Below are 17,880 nucleotides of genomic sequence, written 5' to 3'. Positions count from 1 at the left end.
TGGGTTGTAGCTGCTTGTGGATTTTCTGCATAGGAGGGGTGATATGTCATAACTATTGGTGTGCAATTTATGGGAATTTTCTTTCTGTACTGCAGCAGTTCTTCACATGGTATTTAAGTGACCCTTTCAAAAGTTCTCTCTCTCTCTCTGGAGGAGCGTCCGTGTTGGGTGAAAGCGCTTTTGATAGTTGTGAGGTGATGTGATGGGTGTTCTTCTCAGTGCAAATTCAGTGGTATTGGAGGGCTTGGCTGTATATTAGAGCTTTCTTGGTGTGTTTAGGGTGATTGCTGATTCTGTGTAGATATGTATGTTGGTCCGTGGGTTTCTTGTATGTGGTGGTTTGTATTTTACGATACTGGTTAGTAATCATAGTGTCTAAAAAGGAAGTGCTGGTGCTGGAGTATTCAAGAGAGAGTCTGATGGAGGGGTGATGATTATTGAAATTGTGATAACCTGCAGTCTCTGATTGAGTTCCTTTAGTTCAAATGATGAGGATGTCCTTGATGCATCTTAAGTATAGAATGGTTTAATGGTTTAGTCCTGAGGAATTCTTCCAGGTGGCTCATAAAAAGGTTGACATATTGTGGGGCCATTTTGGTGCCCATAGCTGTGCCCATTATCTGATGGAAGTGTTGGTTATTGAAAGTGAAGTTTGTTGTGTATGGGGATGAAGTGTATAAGTTCAGAACTGTGTTTAGGTCTGTACTCTGAGTTGTAATATTCCTCCTGTAGATACGCAAGGCAGGCTTGGATATCATCCTGGTGTGGGATGTTGGTATACAAGATGGTAACATTTTTAAATGAGGCTTTAGAAAACCTGTGTTAATCATTGTTGTGATACTGCATTGATGAACTGCTGAGAGTTACTGCAGTTTCAAACTACCTCAGTTCTTGCTTATAGGCCTCTCACATTTTTTTTCTCAGCAGTTGCAAATGAAAATTTCTCATTAAAGACCTGGAAATCATTGTTCTTTTTCTCTCCCACAAAGGAAATGACATGTTAATTACTTTTAGGCTATAAACAGATGTTGCTAAATGATGCAGATCAGCTGAGCTGGGAGGTGTCTCAACACAACGGATCTACTTCATTGAGCATAAGTAACCAGCGTTCCCTGTTATCCCATAGGCTCAGGGCCTTGCCACCTTGGAGGTCCAGTCCTGTAAGACAACACTCAGGGTGCACCTCTGCAAATTGGGGATTCCTGGGTTTCCATGCTTGCAGAGTTTCATATACCCCAAGTCAGAATCCTTAGGCATGCCTTTGCAAGGGAAGCACTCCCAGAGCTTCAGGGACCTGATCCTACATGCCCCAGGAATTTATGGGGCAATTTTTGGGACATACAGGTTTGGGCCCCAGAAACCCCAAGAGTGCTTACCTAGGGTGACTGGAGAGCATGGGCAGCTCCAGATTACCTGCTGCCTCCCACCTTAAAACAAATGGATATCAGCCACAAAATAGCAGCACAAATTAATACTGCTTTTTGTCATGGCCTCAAATTTTGGCATTTATGATATGACAAAGGGCATGGAAGACTGTTTGTTTGCTTTTGCTTTTGCTTTGTGTTGCTATAAAAAATTTTATGGCTGCACAAAGGTGTCTGACAAGGTTGTCCTACTGTTTTCCCCTTAAAAAATGTGAAAAGTATTTACTTAATGATGGCCTTTTATTCACTGTGAACACTTCATGACTTTGAAATGTCTTTTTGAAAGTCTGCTCAAAAATCAACAGCTTTCATAATGTACATTTCTTAGAAACAAACCTGTTTCAGATGCTATTAACAAATTTTCAGAAGAGTCTTTAGTCATCTTGTGTATTTTCCACTTAATTTTTTTGTAGATAGGTATGAATGAGGCATGCAGGGCAATAATCATGGTTTGCCTCATTTTCTCATTGTTCAGAACCTAATGCATTGTTAAAGGAAAAGTATATTTTCAGATGCATGCAAGTAACAACAACTTGTAAATCAGAATGAAAACAGGCACCAAGAAGACTGATAGTGACTTCTCAAATAAAAAATTGTTATTGGTAATGATCAGCTGTAGGCTAGACAAAAAGCAGACTTGTGAAAGCATTGCAATCATCTTGTCATCAATTTGCATACAGAAAGAAGATTTTTAAAATCAGTTACTTTTACCACAGGATTTAGAATTCATCTAGGGCAAATTTAAAAGGCAAAGAAGTGCACCATCTTAACAAATTTTAGAAAATTTTAATATTAGTTTCCCAAGGGTGTGTGTGATCAAGGCTGTTTGATAGTAGTGCAGTTATAGTCAAATAATTGGTTAGTATGGTTGTCATGTTTTTCTTTGCCTATCCAGACTGGGCCAGAGAAACACAAGACAGACTTCACTACTGAGTTGTCAGCTTAATTGTATGTAATCTGTTTGGAACACAGAAACATTTACACTACTACTTGGAGCCTCTCAGCAGTTCCCTTGAGTTGAACTTTTGACTTTCTTGTTACTTTGGCTTATTATTAGACTTGTCATCAGTTTTTAATAAACTCACCATCTTTCTACAAGTTGAATCTGGATGTCTTGCCATCAACACCAATAATAAGAAAATTTTCCTAATTTTTTTGTTTCTTACTTACTGTAATTGGAGTATATCATAACTTTTATTGAATATAGTCTCTCAAAAACCTCCATTGCAACTTTCTTTTAATATTAATTCATAATCTTTAGCTTCTCTGTCAGTTAATTACACTGTCCTCTTGTCATCCAGGCTCCTCAGCCTTAAATGCCATATTCGGCTACTCTCTGTCCTGCTCCCTTACCCCACATATCCTAGGATGTCACCAATCCCATCAGTTTTTCTCATATAATATTACCAACCAGTTCTTTACCTTCACATCTTCTGTTTAGTTTTCTTGGTCCTTTCGTCTTAACTACCACAACTTCTGTCTCCCTGACCTTACTGTTTTCTTGCTTGTTCTTCCTTTAGTCTATCCAGATGTAGCTCTGAACATTTTTCTTTGGAACCATTTCAATACAATACTTCTTCCAAAATGTACTTTTAAAATGGAAAGAAGCAGCTTAATCTTAGATTCTCTATTAAGGTCTGGAGCAGTGGTGTTTGGGAAATTCTGTTAGTCTTCATTTGTGTAAAGTTGACCAGTATCAACTTTGATTTTAAGATGTTTTAATTTTACCGAGTGGATTTTCTGTGCACTGTCTACTCCCAGCTCAGGTTCCAAGTAAATCTTTTTTCTGTGGTTGTAGGAAACAGCCAGTAGTAAGAGAAGTTTCCAGCAGTCTCCATCCATTTGAGCCCTCTTTAATTTCTCTTTTCAGTATGTCAGTTTGCCTTCTACTACTTGCAGGGACATTTAGTTTGGGCCTCTGCTCTTAACTATGCTTTGTCCATTAGTACCAGGGGAAGTGTGCACCTTATTGACTAACTCATTCAGAAATGTACCCCTCTCTCATGTCCATTATTTTATTTTGAGCAAAGGGTGTTTGGGATTTTTGTTTGTTTTGGTTTTTGATAGCTGCAGCTATGGCAAAAATGGAAAGCAATGCTAGACCTGTGGAGCAGGAGTGTTAACAATATGTGGTTACTGCTGGCAGGACTGTGTTAGGCAGATGACCCCTGTTCTGAGGGAGCTTACCTTACCCCAGTCAAAAATAGCCTACACCAGACCTTACTCTCCGCAAGGCAGGAGCATCTGAGATGCAGAAGTTATTGCATATTAGCTGTGTAGCTGATAACCTAAGCTAATTGTGAAAAGTATAAAGCGAAGTAACTAGTTCCAGTGCTTGCTTCAGAATATCAAAGCACATTTGGCTTTTGAAGTGCCTTCATCTCTCACCAGTCCACAAGCAGAAATTGCAGCAAGACCTAATGATGACTTTAAAACGGCTTAGTGGATGTTGAAACCAGAGGAGTCCTACAGCTATTTCTCTTAGACAGTTTCCTGCCTCTTGGGACATGTACCTTAAGTAACTTCCTCAGTGGTATTGTGTACATGCATTGGTTCCAGGATTCCATTCTTCCAGTATGCTACAAAAGCTGCATGTTTAGCTTTCAAAATGAACCCTCTCGTTGTAAGAAAGAGAAGGAATACGACATTCAGTCAGTCTTACTCATAATGGAAAAATACTTTCTTCCATAGTGGCAGTTGAACCAGGTTCTAATTGCATATTACTCTTAAAGTGTTAAGCTGTCTGTAAAAGTTTTGAGAGAGAGCTCTAGTGATAACTACAGTTTGCATCTTGCCTTTTAACTTTAAGTGCCTAATTGGGGACTTCCTACACAATCCGTCAGGTGTTTAAATCTTAAGTGTGCCTGTTCTGGAATGGGTAGAACCTGAGAGAGTTTATTAATTGTCATGCACATTATTCTTTTGGTTTGTGAACTAGGATATATCTTTTCCAACTTTTGAATACCAAATATACTTAACTTCTAGAAATCCAGCTAAATTGTTAGGAGTGCATTACCTTAACTTTGCATGACCTGCTAGAAGGTGGTGGATGAAACGACTTGTTTTGTTCCATTGGAACCAAAGTCATTTTTTGCCCTTAAGGAAAATTGTTAATTAAGATATCTTTGCAACTGAACATTTAGAAGAGTCTCTAATGTGGACATCACTCAGCTGGAAAACTGTGGCAAACAGTTCTGTAGCTGTGGGATTCTGAGGTATGTTGAGCTGCAGTTTCCGAGGCGCTGTCTGATTCATGCAATGCTAGAGAGATCTGATGTACATTAGGCATGTGGGTACTGTTGTACTTGAGTAGGCACCCATAAAGGCCCCTTATCTCAGGTAGTTATGCTCCTCTAAATCCTTCTAAACTTGCTGGAAATTCTATAAAGAAAACTTTTCTTAAAAGAATCAGACTGATTATTCATGCAACTTGTACCCTAAGAAGCAAGGAAATGCCAGGCAATGGACGTACCTTGATTGTACCGTACTGCTTAAACAGTACACTTCTCAGTGAGTGATAAATTCTTTATCATCACAAGAATCTTCCTTTTTGCCTCCAGTTGATAACACTACGAATTTCCCTTGCACAGTAACAAAACTGTAATTAGAACCTCAGTTTTCCTTGAATGCATAACATACTGAACGCTTAACCTATGTGCTTAAGTTGGTGCTGAATATGTGCTAATATTTTGGGTGTTGCAGTTGAGGATTTGCATGACGTAAGGAAGATCAATCTGCTTTCCTCTGTTATTTTTTGGAAAATCTGGGGAAAGTGATTAGTGGCAAGTCTAGTAGTGAGATTGTTCAAGTTGTGCATCTTCACAAAAAACCTACGAAGGACATTGAAACTGAATTCTTGCAGCCATTGCCTTCTGGTTGTTCTGCTTGGCCTTACTGAGGTGTAACAGAATGTGCAGCAAGCCCTGCTTTTTCCTGCTGGGAGTGAAGAAGAAAACCCCATCTGGTATTTAATTTCCAAGGTTGCCATGTGTAACTTCCACACTCCCTAAGAGTCTTGGGTGGCTTAGGTTGAGGTCATGATGGTGAGGAATGCATCTTACAGTTAAGTACTGTGCTCTCCTTGCAAATTCCAACAAAATAAATTTCCTCTAAAAAATAGTTTCAGCTGATAGTGCTGGCCAGTTGAAATTGTAGTTTCCAGGTCTTCATGGCCAACATGAATTTTATTTGCAGAATAAGATCCGTGAGTTCTTCTTTTTCCTTCCGCAGGACAAGCAGGAGGACTTAAAGAAGACTATTTTGGAGGGCATAGAGACGGCCAAGCATCAGGTGAGGTTGGCCTTTGATGCTTGTAAGCTACAACCTCGAGAAGAGATGCTCACATCAAGCATGGCTTGAGGCACCTAGATTTCAACAGAGGTGCAAGGACTTTCTGGGTAGCATAGAAGATCTCTTTGTGCTCTACTTCCATTTTTTTTCCTGCAAACCACTGGGTTTTTTCATCATTTAATTTCTTAATTACAACCCCACTCTTCCAAATATGGGAAAGCTTTACTTCATCTCGGCTGCTTTCCAAAGGTAGGAGTGGCAGGACTCGGGGTATGATAAACGATGGCATCACATCACCATAAGTTCTTTTGATCTTTAACTATTCATGTAAACCAGAAATCCATTTGGGTTTAAGATCATTCAGAAATTCTTGTACCTCAGATTTGTTTGTAAAGGATACCACAATGGTTTCCATAGCATTTGAGTTTTGTGATCAGAGTTCAAGCCTTAAGAATTATATAAAGGGGACCAAATTCATTAGAATTTAATTTATTTTTCTATTGAAAATTTGGTGGGATGAGAAATAGTCAAATTGACTTTACCTAGAAATTCTTTGGAACAGTACATTGAGCTAGATGCTTTTTAGAGGATTTGAGTTTAATTTAATTGAAGGTATTAGAACCCATTGAAACTGAGAGGCTTATTACAAAAGAATTCAAAAGAAACGTGGTTTTGTTCCTTGTAGTAATAATAATAAAAAAAAAAAAAAAGTATGCTGCATCTGTTAAGTATACAAGCATGTCCCAAACATTTAAACTCTGGTGGGTTTTTTTTTTTTTTTTTTTTTTTTTTATTTATTTTTTTTAAGTGTGGTAGTCCGTTTGCTTTATTAAGAGATCATTTTCTTATTCATCTAGGAATAACTGTTGTTATAATGTAACTACAGTCCAGTATTGAACAAGCCAATAACTAGCTGGTCTAGGATAGATATGTATCAATATTTTATTTTTTAAATTTACATTGGCCTTTTTAACTATTTCATGCAAAAACTCTTTTTATATGTGATCTAAAACTGAGAGCTTAATATCAAAGGTAAAGGTAATCTAAGTAGTCATTGTATACTTGAAAGCAATAAGCCCAATTTGCCTCCATTTGGAGCTTCTCTCGGTAATGCATCAGCTCCTCAAACTGTACCAAGTTATACCTAAGTTGTCTTGCACAGTTCAAGCCTAAACATACCCATAATTTCCAGGAGCTCTAGTTCAAAGTAGCTCTGACTCCCTATGTCTGAACTAGGCTGGGAAGTCTGTATAGTCTTTAGTTGATGCATACCATGTCTAGCTACAACAGTATAAAAACTTGCTTACTCCACAGATTTGTTGTTCATAAATCTTTTATATGTTCAATTGTGTGATACCTGAATTCTCATAAAACTTTTACTCGAGACTACTTTAGTAGTCATTAAGGCTGCTTACAGATGTGGGGAAAAAAAATCAGTGCTTTACTTTCAGATTGGCACACCCCCGCACCAAGCACAGTGCATGCCCAGAAGAGGCATTGCATCAGTTTGACCCAGCACGCCCAATATCTGTGTAGCTCATGTGCTTTCAGCAGGGCTTTTTGGTGCTTTTATCTTAAAAAAAAAGAGCCCTGCTGAAGTACCTGATCTATATAGACATTGGACAAGCCAGGTCAAACCGACATGCTTCCTTTTTCGGTAAAGCACTGTTTTGGGGGGTTTTTTCATGTCTGTCAGCAGCCCTAATTGTTTCCTGTAAAATACTGTTTAATGTTTTCGTAAAGCACCAGTTGGGTAAAAGATTTCTGCTCAGTCACCAATAACAAGATATTTTTTCAACCCAGCTGGAAATGCCATAGCATAGTCTAGCAATGGAAAGAAACAAAGGGACAACCATCTTCCCCATTTTGAATCATTTGATTCTTAGAAACTTATTTTTCAGCTGTGTGGTCTGTTTGTGACATCAGTTTCACCTTGTACAAATTGTAGGCTTCAGTTGCTGATATATTGATACATTCTGCAATCTGTGGTAAATTAAGTGATTTTAGTGTGTGCGCAAAGTTCTTTTTCAGAGATTGTCTAATCTTATTGTATTCACCTCTTTGTATCTGTCGTAATGGTGCCTTATACCACAAATATTAAAATAGTTTATAGATGTTGGATTAAAAAATTCAGTATATGCAGCTTTCTTGCTAGGAGTACTTTATAAGCATATGAATGAAAATTTAAATTAAAACACATTGCCCAATATATGTGGTCATGCTAAAGCCTTTTTGGTTCATGAACAAATTGGTAATGAAAACAATTTGAAATATAATATAAACTACATTCAGGAGTGTGAATGGTTTTTACTGAGAATTGGGCCATGCTACCTTCTTTGGCCCACCATCTAGTGAGTAGAGCTGGTGTTGCAACAAGGCCTTTCAGAACCACAAGGTTCATCTCTCCTAGAAGTGTCCCTTATGTTGTTGCCCTGCCATGTCTTTATCTCAAACGGATACCTCAAATGGAAAATGTATGTCTAATGTAGTAGTAAGCAGTTTCATGAATCTTATTTTTATATCCTTTTGAGCTTGTATTTCAGGACAAATTTGCAGGGTCCAATATTTCTGATGCCTGTGAAATCCCTCATCTCATTGTCTTGTGTGCACACATATTGGATTCTTGCTCTTTCTCATTTAAGAGCAAAACAAAAAAAAAGACCTTTTCTTGGCCTTTTTCCAGTGAGATTCTTAAGAAACTTTTATCTTTTTGTTTTCTACATTATATACTTGGGGTTCCCATCAGGCACTTCTGAAGACATCTCCTCTTCCATATGTTCTTTCCATATCTGTTTAGCTGGGAAAAATTTATTTATGGGTGTTGTTAACTGAAAGGTTGGTTTTATAACCTGAAAAAATTCACCTCTATGACATTAGGATTCATTCTGTAGGTTACTTCGCAGCTCCAAACATTGAGGCCTTGTAACATAGTAAATTCAATTATAGAGCTATAGTAATTGAAAACTATTCTGTGATTTATATACCTACTTCCTCTAGTAGTCCATGCCTGTTACTCCAAGCACAAATTATCCAGAAGTTGTTGGTTATAAGAACACTTAATCTGTGTAGGTAGTGGGTGGTTTCTGTCCCATTTCAGAAGAGGTATCATTCATAAACCAGAGGAATCTTTAGTACATTTGGATGTTTCAAAGATGAAGTCAGGAATTGGACAGGCAAAGAAAACTAATTGTTTTGAAGATAAACAAACTGAGCCAATATTACTTCTGACTTCTCTTTTTCTGGAAATTTTGGTTTGGAACAGTAGTATGCATTTTGCTCAAATAGTGAAATTTAAATTATTTAAAAAGTGCTTTGCCTCTGAAGTATTTTCTTTCAAACCTATCTGCATATGGTACTGTGTATGGGAAGGCAGCAGCAACTGGCTACATATCATCTGTATCTCAGTAGGTGAAGAAAGGGAAAATTAGTGGCCGCGACACCAAAACAAACTTCTTCAAAGTTTAAGGCTCAATGTTTGTTGGGTTTTTTTCATGTTCACACAGAGTGCACATATGACCTTGATTCTCTTTCTTTTTTTTTTTTAAAGATTTTTGCACATTAAGCTACATAGAACCTCCGGTTTGACACTGTCTTATTGAGATGTAGAAATCATTTGAAGGCTAGAACCCAGTTTGTTCTAGTAGTTCACGTAACTTCTGTCTAGAGCAGTAGTTCTCAGCCAGGGTGTCGTGGCACCCTGGGGGGTGCCACAAGATCTTTTTAAGAATGTCACAGGGATGGAAATGCATATGATTCACAAGTCAAACCTAGAGATTTCAAATAGGAATTCGTAGTGTCAAAAAATGTCTAACCTGTTGTCATCTTTGAGTTTTTTGCAATAGAATAGTGCTCTTATTTTTACGTAGTGAAAAAAATAAGTGAAAGATAAGAGCTGGCATTTTCCAAGGGGTGGCTTGAGTCTTAATGAGGTTGGGAAACATTTGTTTAGATTAGGGCTGTCAAACTCACCATAGACCTTGAGCTGGATCTGGACCACAGGGCTCCTCTCGGGCCAGATCTGTGGGGCCAGCAGCTGCAGTGAATCCAACAGATACCAGGGACAGTAGTGGTAAATATGGAGGTGGTGGCAGGGCCAAGTGTCAGGGTTCCATGGGGATGCAGAGCTAAGCAGCACCAAGCCAATTTTGCATTTGGCTACACCCCTCCATGGACATGCCCTCCAGCTTCTCCAGACTCCTGGTCTAGAGCAGAGGTGTCAAATGTATGGCCCATGGACCAGATTTGGTCTGTGGAGCTGCTCTGTCCAGCGTGCTGAGGTTGCAGTGGTCCACCAGAAGCTGGCAGGCAGAAAGGGGGAATGGCTTGTCATAGAATCCCAGGGTCTTGAGCTTTGGTAGGCATGGCAGTCAGCAACAGGAGAGCAAGTGAGGATGGTTGCCCTCCAGTTGCTTCATTTGTTACTACTGTCACAGCCCTACTTCCTCAGCTGCTGGCCCCATGTTGGAGTTGCTGCCATGGCATGGGGCACACAGCAGGAGCTGGAGCTGCATTGTGTGCCTTGGGTTGGAGCCAAAACTGCCACTGCTGCATCAGGTCAGAGCTGGAACTGCTGCTGCTCTGTGCACTGGGCTGGATGCAGCCCTCATGGAATCCCCGCTTTCTGGATTTGGCCCATGGCACAAAGTAAGTTTGACACGGCTGGTTTAGAGGAATAAGTCTCTAACTACATGCTATTTACACATCTTAATAGACTAAATATTTTCCCTAACACAACATTTATCACTGAATAAAGTATGTGAATTAAGAGTTCAGCACACAGAATAAATGCACCTCTTTAAGCAGTGTCCAGTAGAAGTTTTATAAGAAAATTCTGTGTCTGGGTACCTTTCCAAGTGGTGAAAGGAGAACTTTATCAGTTTGATCTCCACAATGTCATAATGTCTCTTTTTGGGCCACTGCCTTCCTTAGAAGGTTTGGTCATTCATTAGTGCCAAAGATTTCTTCTCAAATTCATAACCAAAGGATTATTTTTAGCTAGGTGCCCAAATTGCATCAAGGGGGGTGCACAATGCCATCAGTCAACTGAATGCTTAGATTTATTGCGGGAGAGAAGTTGATTTGCTCTGACAGATGTAGTATTAATCCTTCAGCATTGATAAATAGTACAAGAAATAAGTTGCAGTCTTAATATATTAATACATTTCCACAGTCATATGTTAATACAATTGCAAGGGAAAAAATTAGAAATTATTTTCTTATGAAGTATTTAATTTTAAATTTATTTTAAAAGACACAAGTGGAGATGCTTTCATTGACATGACACTTGTTTCTCTTGCTGTCGTGGAGTAATTGCTTGTTGTTCCTCTGCATCCTTCATAGTGTTAATTATTTCATATACAACATGCTGCTGCTTTTCCTCCAACTTCGATCGTTTCAGATAGAAACAGTTGTTGAAAACTGAAAGGATGCAATGTTCAGAAGTTGTCATCATTGTTTGTGATGTAAAATCTTCTGTGCCACTTATCAGGGTTGTGAGAAATTTCGGTGGGTGTTTAGTTTCGAAGCTGTTTTGACACATTTTGAGCTTTAAAACAGTGAAATTGAAACAAAACAAAAGACTTGGAAACAGTGTTGAAATGAAATGAGGGCACTCAAAATGTTTCAAAGCATCCCAGTGATGGGAGGTGGGGGAGAACCAGGGCTGTGCTCAGAGTGGCTCTGCCAGCCCCACAGAGCTCAGCCTGGTGGCGGGAGAGCCAGTGGCAGAGCTGCTTGGAGCGCAGCCCTGGCCAGTAGCTCTCCTGAGCCTCCTGCCGACAGGCTGTGCTTGCCAGGGTTGCGCTCCAAGCAGCTCCACCACCAGCTCTCCCACTGCCGGGCTGAGCTCAGTGGGGCCGGTGGAGCCGCTCGCAGTGCAGCCCAGAGGCGGGGAGAGCCAGGGCTGCTCTGAGTGGCTCCGCCAGCCCCATGGAGCTCAACCTGCCCTCCTAGCCCTGCCTACTCCTCCTGGGGGTGTGGGCCCCCAGATCTGTGCATGGGATGACAGGATGATTTATCCTTCCTGGAGCCAGTGAAGGCAACAGTTTTCCTGGTTCTGGGTGTAAGCTGCGCCCAGCGCGAGTCCCAGGCAGCAGTGGCAGCCTACTGTCATCCCATGCACAGATCCGGGGGGCCTGCAACCCTGGAGGAGTCCTGCACATCCCTCCTGGAGGCATGGGCCCCCAGATCTGGTGCCAGCAAGTGATATGAATTTTGCTTTTAACAGTTTGAGGTGCAGTTTCCCAGAAACCCCTGCACCTGTCTCCTTAAATCTTGCCAGGCAGCGTCATACCCTCAGAAGGGGCTACTATCTCTGCAATTTCCATCCGAATCAGGCAAGAAATAACACTTATAGGCATTTTCATCATTCCGTATTATAGCCTATGGGCTAAACAGGAAATGATGAAACAGTTTTGACAAAACAAAATGGAACAGTGCTTCGAAACAAAACACTGTCCCTTCAAAATTCATTACTTGAGTACAAAACAGAAGTCGAAATGGAACGGTGCTGTTTCTCGCAGCTGTACTACGTGCACTTCTATTTGTTCTTTTTATCTTATGCTTTTGTTTTGGTAAACCATATCTGATAGGTCACCATTGAAATTCAGATTATCCTTCGAACTTTCCAGCTCCCTTGTTCTATAATTTTTTGTCAGCAGAAATCCCTGCCCTACCCCGAAGCCCTCATATTTATGGCTCTTGTGGAAACTTGATACAATTTTTTCTGTGGGTGGTGATCTTTTCAAAACATTTGATAGCAAATCATTCTGAACTTAGCAAATTCCCGTGTGGTGATTTGGGACAAAACATTTCTTTCTTCAGCGTCACCCTTTACACCCTTGTAAAATGGCAGCCTGCAGCAGCAGCTTGGAGAAAAATGCTTCTGCTACCCAGTAGAACTGCCCTGCATGCCTCTGTTTGGGGAAGCACATTAGAGCTGAACCTGGAAGAGCTGAAACAGAAATGACACGCCTGCATACATAATGTAAGGCAGACAAGCACTTCTCAGTTAGTTTCAGACATGCCTTCTGAAAATGGAGGTGTGCGAGGCAATGGACGTTCTGGTGTCTCAGCAACCCTGGCAGGTTTTTGTGGCAGCCCAGCTGAGAACCACTGCTTTAGAGGCCAGGAGGTAAAGTTGTGTTATGTATAGACTAGGAGATGTTCTTGTAAGATCGTTAGAGTGGTGATGTGATCTCAATAGCTTACGTTGACAGACGTCACTTGCTACTTAGGTGTACTGGGACCTTTTTAAGCAGCTGAATGAAAATATACTGGTGGAATTTTCAGAACAGTCTAGGCAATAGAAACATAATTTTAGATCTATTCATCCATTAACAGAATTTCAGCTACAAAGATTGTTGGTTACAATATATTTTCCAGTACTTACAGTATTTTTTTTATGCATCTTTGTAACAGGAACACGAATCTGAAGGTGGAAGGACACCACTAATGAAGGCTGCAAGAGCTGGTCACTTATGCACTGTACAATTTCTCATTAGCAAAGGTAAAATATTAGTATCCACTTAAATTCTCAAGTATCACTTCAGTCACTTATGCTGCTTTTATTTAGCACAGGGGCTGGCAACATTTTTGGGCAGAGTGCCAAAAGGCCCTGACACCTTGACTTGTAAGATGCTGGTGTGCCAGGGGCAGATAGTGGGGGAGCCACGTGAGGCCTGATCCTTGTTGTGGCAGCACATCCCTGGCCCCAGCCCCTTCCCCACTGTCTACCTTGAGACATGCATGCACCTGCTGTCAGTAAGGAGCCGGGCTGGGACTCCACAGACCCTGGTGCGGCTGTTTGTAGTCTCCTTGGTGTGAGCAGCCCAGGCTGTGTGGCTCGTGGCAGAGGCCTGTCCAGAGCCCAGGCTAGCTGTGGCTTGCCAAGCAAAATGACTTCACATGCCATGCTCTGGCACATGTGTTGAGGGTTGCTGACCCCTGGATAATGCTTGGAGTTTTTTCTTTTTGTGCTGTCTAGTACGTTTGTGTTGGCATATTTTAATTACTCATATTTTGTAGAATGATTAATCTCAACCACCTTGCCTTACGCAGGCAATTCATTACTTGAGTACAAAAATATTTTTACTGAGACTACTTTCCACTGAATTGTATAGATTAGTGAATCAAAACTTTGGTATGTGGTAGATATTTCCTGCATATTTTTTTTTATTTTAAAATCTTGCAACCGGGTGTTTCCCAGTGTATTCTGGGGAAAAACAATGAAAAAAGTAGCACCATGCTAGGGGAGAGAATAATGATTCTTTTTCTTAAAATATAAAAAAACAAATCCTTCTAAAAGTAGTTTGAATATTTTAAGTGCATGCATTCCCTCCTTGTGTAATGCTACTGTATTTTACAAAAACATCAGAAATCTAGATGTAAACAATCAGTTAATCTAAAATCATTCGCTTTAATTTTTAATTGGTGTTTGCAATTTAATTGTCTCTGTTCTGTTCTTAAGATGTCATATGCACCTGGGAGCTGACGTTTTCTTTTAGATGTACATTCACCAGAGCTGGTGGTTTTTCCTTGTTTTCATTTGAAATTTAAAAATGAGAAATTCTTGTTAATTTTGCTTGAGATGTTTTGTTTCTAGGTGCCAACGTTAATAGGGCTACAGCTAATAATGATCATACAGTGGTGTCACTGGCGTGTGCAGGAGGCCACCTCGCAGTAGTTGAGCTCCTTCTGGCTCATGGGGCAGACCCCACTCATCGGCTCAAGGTATTCAAATTAAATTACTCAGGACAATACACAAATCTTATGATTTTTTTTTTTTTTTTAACGTACAACTTAAAACTGCTGGGTAGCTGATGTTTGATATAAATGCAAAGCTGAAAAACTTCAATCCATAGACAAATCTCTGCATTTTTTATAATACAGAGTGCAGAAGAATTCACCTCATTGCATTTTCTCTCTCCAAACTATCATCCCAGGATGGTTCAACAATGCTCATAGAAGCTGCAAAGGGTGGGCATACCAATGTGGTTTCTTACTTGCTGGATTATCCAAACAATGTTCTGTCAGTACCTACCACCGACATGTCCCAGCTCACACCACCTTCTCAGGATCAGTCTCAGGTAAAGTGTATGGTATTTCTACAATAACAAATAAAACTCTTCTCTAACTGTTTAAAAATTACTTAACTATTTCTTTAGTCTTATTTCTGGTTTCTCCATTGACATCTTAGATTCAGTGAATGCATCTGCCTGGGATTTTTCAGTAGGGACTAAGAGAATGAGGATATGGGTCAGCTCCAGTCCCTGCAAGTGGCAGGCTTTTGCCCCTTTCCCTTCACCCTCTTCCCCCTAGCTGCTACATATCTGATCCTTTTTCTACATCAAAGATAAGCTTGCTAGCAGAGGAGCATGCAGTGGGTAGAAGTAGTACAGAAGGGATGTGTGTCACAGCATAGCCCCATGGCATCAACTTGTTCCACATCGGACCTCTGTGGGCCAGCTCTAGCTTGAGGGCCATTGAATGCCAAGCCCTGAACTGGGGGTAAAGTTTGTAGCCGTGTTGGTGTAAAAGACTGCTGTAACTTTTATTCGAGCCTAATTTGCATAAAATTAACTTTTCCAACCAGGAGAAATTATACCACCCTCCAGCTCTCCTGTACAATATGAATTTTCATTTCTACCTGGGAGAAGTTTTATGATCTTTGCATTCCCCTATGCCTGAGGAAGAGCACGTGTACCTGAAAGCTTGCAAATAAAGCCCTGGATTAGGGTTTTTAATGAGTTTTGAGAATTAGGTGGCTAACACCTTAGGAAAATCCCAGCCTACAAAAGAACCCAGAATGACAGCCACGTTGTTTCCTACTTGCTGGATTATCCAGACAGTGTTCTTTTAGTTCCTACTGCAGACATGTCCCCTCATCTATCCCAACTTTTAAGAAAAGAGATGCCGACAACATATAGCTCAAAAACTGTATATAGAGTTACTCCAGTAAGGAGCACATACGTATAGGTTAATATACTAATTAACATTTCCAAATTTAATTTGATGAATACTGCATCAGTGGTATAATTATACTGGTAACATAGATATGCAGTGCATTACAGAGTTTCAGTGAACAGTATCTTCCATGATTCCTGGCTGTAGTATAACTTGAAGTGGCAATGTTCACTATTTAAAATTGGGTAGGCTACTTATATAAAACACCTGGTGATTGTGAACTGTAGTATATACTTGACCCGTGGCTCCCAACCTAGATCCGGCCCATGGAGGGATCTGGCATTGCCCACCTGGCCTGCAAGGCAAAAAGGCTGGGCACCACTGTTTTAAGCTGTCAGAAACAGAACTAAAATTCCAACATACAGAAAATAATATATAGCAGTTCCCTACTGTGTCTCACCCCTTCTGCAGGTAATATGAAGAAGACCAGTTTGTTAATGTTGTAGTCGTGTAGTGGATAACAAACGTTTCCTATGTGCCTAATTTACTTGTGTAATGGGTAGTGTGGGCCTCCACATTTCTCTCTCATCTTTCTGAACATGAGATTCTAGATGGTATTATTTACAGACCCAGGTACAAGCATTCTATAACTGATTTGGAAGTAGTGGATTGGGAGGATATAGTGTGTGTCAAGAAAAATGGTATATTTGGAATGGATAACATGCAGTGCACAGTTTAAGGCAAAGTGGAATGGAGTGTGTGCTAGCAAGTATGCCTCTGGTTTAATTAATGAAACCTAACCATTTAAAAGTAAATGTTTACCAAGATGATGATTTTATTTTTTTAATAAAAAAAAATAATTTTAATTGATCTTTTTAAAGGTTCCACGTGTACCGGTGCATACACTTCCCATGGTTGTACCTCCCCAGGAACCTGACAGAACACCCCAAGAGAATTCCCCTCCCCTCCTGGGAGTACAGAAAGGTTAGTATATAAGCCACTCTGAAGGTGCCTTGGTATCTTCTCTTCTTAGCTTTTGGGGAAAATGTTTTGATGCTTTGAAAAGATATAGTGCAGTCCCACTCCATTGATCCTTAAACATCTGTAACGTAGGTGTAGTTCTGATAGAAATAGAATGTTCTCTTTAGTGTATAGCTCATGTTTGTTTTGTAGTATCCAGTAGTAATATATGTTACTGATTTTTATTTATAAAATTTCTTGAAGAACAAGTTCACTTGCAGACAAATTGCCAAAGTCAGGATTGAACAGTGTGCTTGGATGTATGTGTGGGTTTGATTTCCTTCCCCCCCTCCCAAAGTCTTGCATACTGATTATCCTTAAGGAGTTACAATGGATAATCATATACTCCTTGTATCAGCCTATTTTTCTGCTTATACTAATGACATGAATATAGGTGTCGCAGAAACAAATATGTGCAGAGCTACTTATAGAAGACTCCTGGTAGTGCCCCCCTGTAAGTTGTGAATATATTGGGTCCTTTCATTTTAAGAGAGGCCAAGCTGACTTTTTAATAGCTTTCAGTCACTTAATGGCAAATTACATTATTGGACATAGTTTGTGTTGAAATTGTGTTGAAAACTTGCTTCTGTTAAGTGAGTTGAGGAGGAGGAGAAGCTACTTCCATGTAGAGGCTGCTTGTGACTTGAATTTTTTTTAAAATAAAAATAAAATAAATATTTAAAATGATAATAAATGGGAAATGCGGTAGATGATAGTAGTAGTAAATCTGTTTTAATCTTTTTTTTTCATTCTGTGAGGTGTAGAATACCACATGGTAGACACAGCACACAAATGAATAAACATGAGATAAAGATTGAATGTGGAACCACTCTACTGTGCAAGTGTTTTTTATATACCTTTTTTTCTCAAATGCAACTTAAAATATAATTGAAGGAAAAACTTTAGATTAAATAAAATATGTCAAGGTCCAGAAGACTGAATATGAGAAGAATATAAAGCAGACTATTTTGTTTAATATGTAGTGAAAAAATGTGTATATTTAAAATTAAATTTCAGTATTAAATCTCAGAGTTGCTTTGACACATTTCTTTAAAAAAGCAAAACAAAACACCACTTATCCTAGTAATTATTTGGAAACCTTTTTGTAGTTTATGGGAGAGTTCAATTGTCATTGTATTCATTTGAGAAATCGGAGGTAGTTGAATCAGATCTGTATCATGTCAGCCCAAATTTTCTGCACAAAATATTATTTGAAATGAAAGTTTTAAAATATTTGAAAATA

General features: G+C 39.6%; 1 protein-coding gene across 1 annotated transcript in view; it reads left to right on the top strand.

Annotated features, from left to right (window-relative positions):
• The window catches only part of LOC109289799 (ankyrin repeat and KH domain-containing protein 1-like), a 204,498-nt gene that overhangs the window by 129,328 nt on the left and 57,290 nt on the right, over positions 1–17,880 (top strand). Inside the window, exons 11-14 of the mRNA XM_019506001.1 lie at positions 13,134–13,221; positions 14,317–14,444; positions 14,657–14,800; positions 16,499–16,601. Coding sequence (XP_019361546.1) covers positions 13,134–13,221; positions 14,317–14,444; positions 14,657–14,800; positions 16,499–16,601 — 463 coding nt within the window. The remainder of the gene's footprint in view (positions 1–13,133; positions 13,222–14,316; positions 14,445–14,656; positions 14,801–16,498; positions 16,602–17,880) is intronic.

This window comes from Gavialis gangeticus, unplaced genomic scaffold, assembly GCF_001723915.1.
Source record: "Gavialis gangeticus isolate Ggan-Ray unplaced genomic scaffold, GavGan_comp1, whole genome shotgun sequence".
Classification (NCBI taxonomy): Eukaryota; Metazoa; Chordata; order Crocodylia; family Gavialidae; genus Gavialis; species Gavialis gangeticus.
Note: the sequence above shows the minus strand (reverse complement) of the source record. Positions and strands in the feature narration are given on the sequence as shown.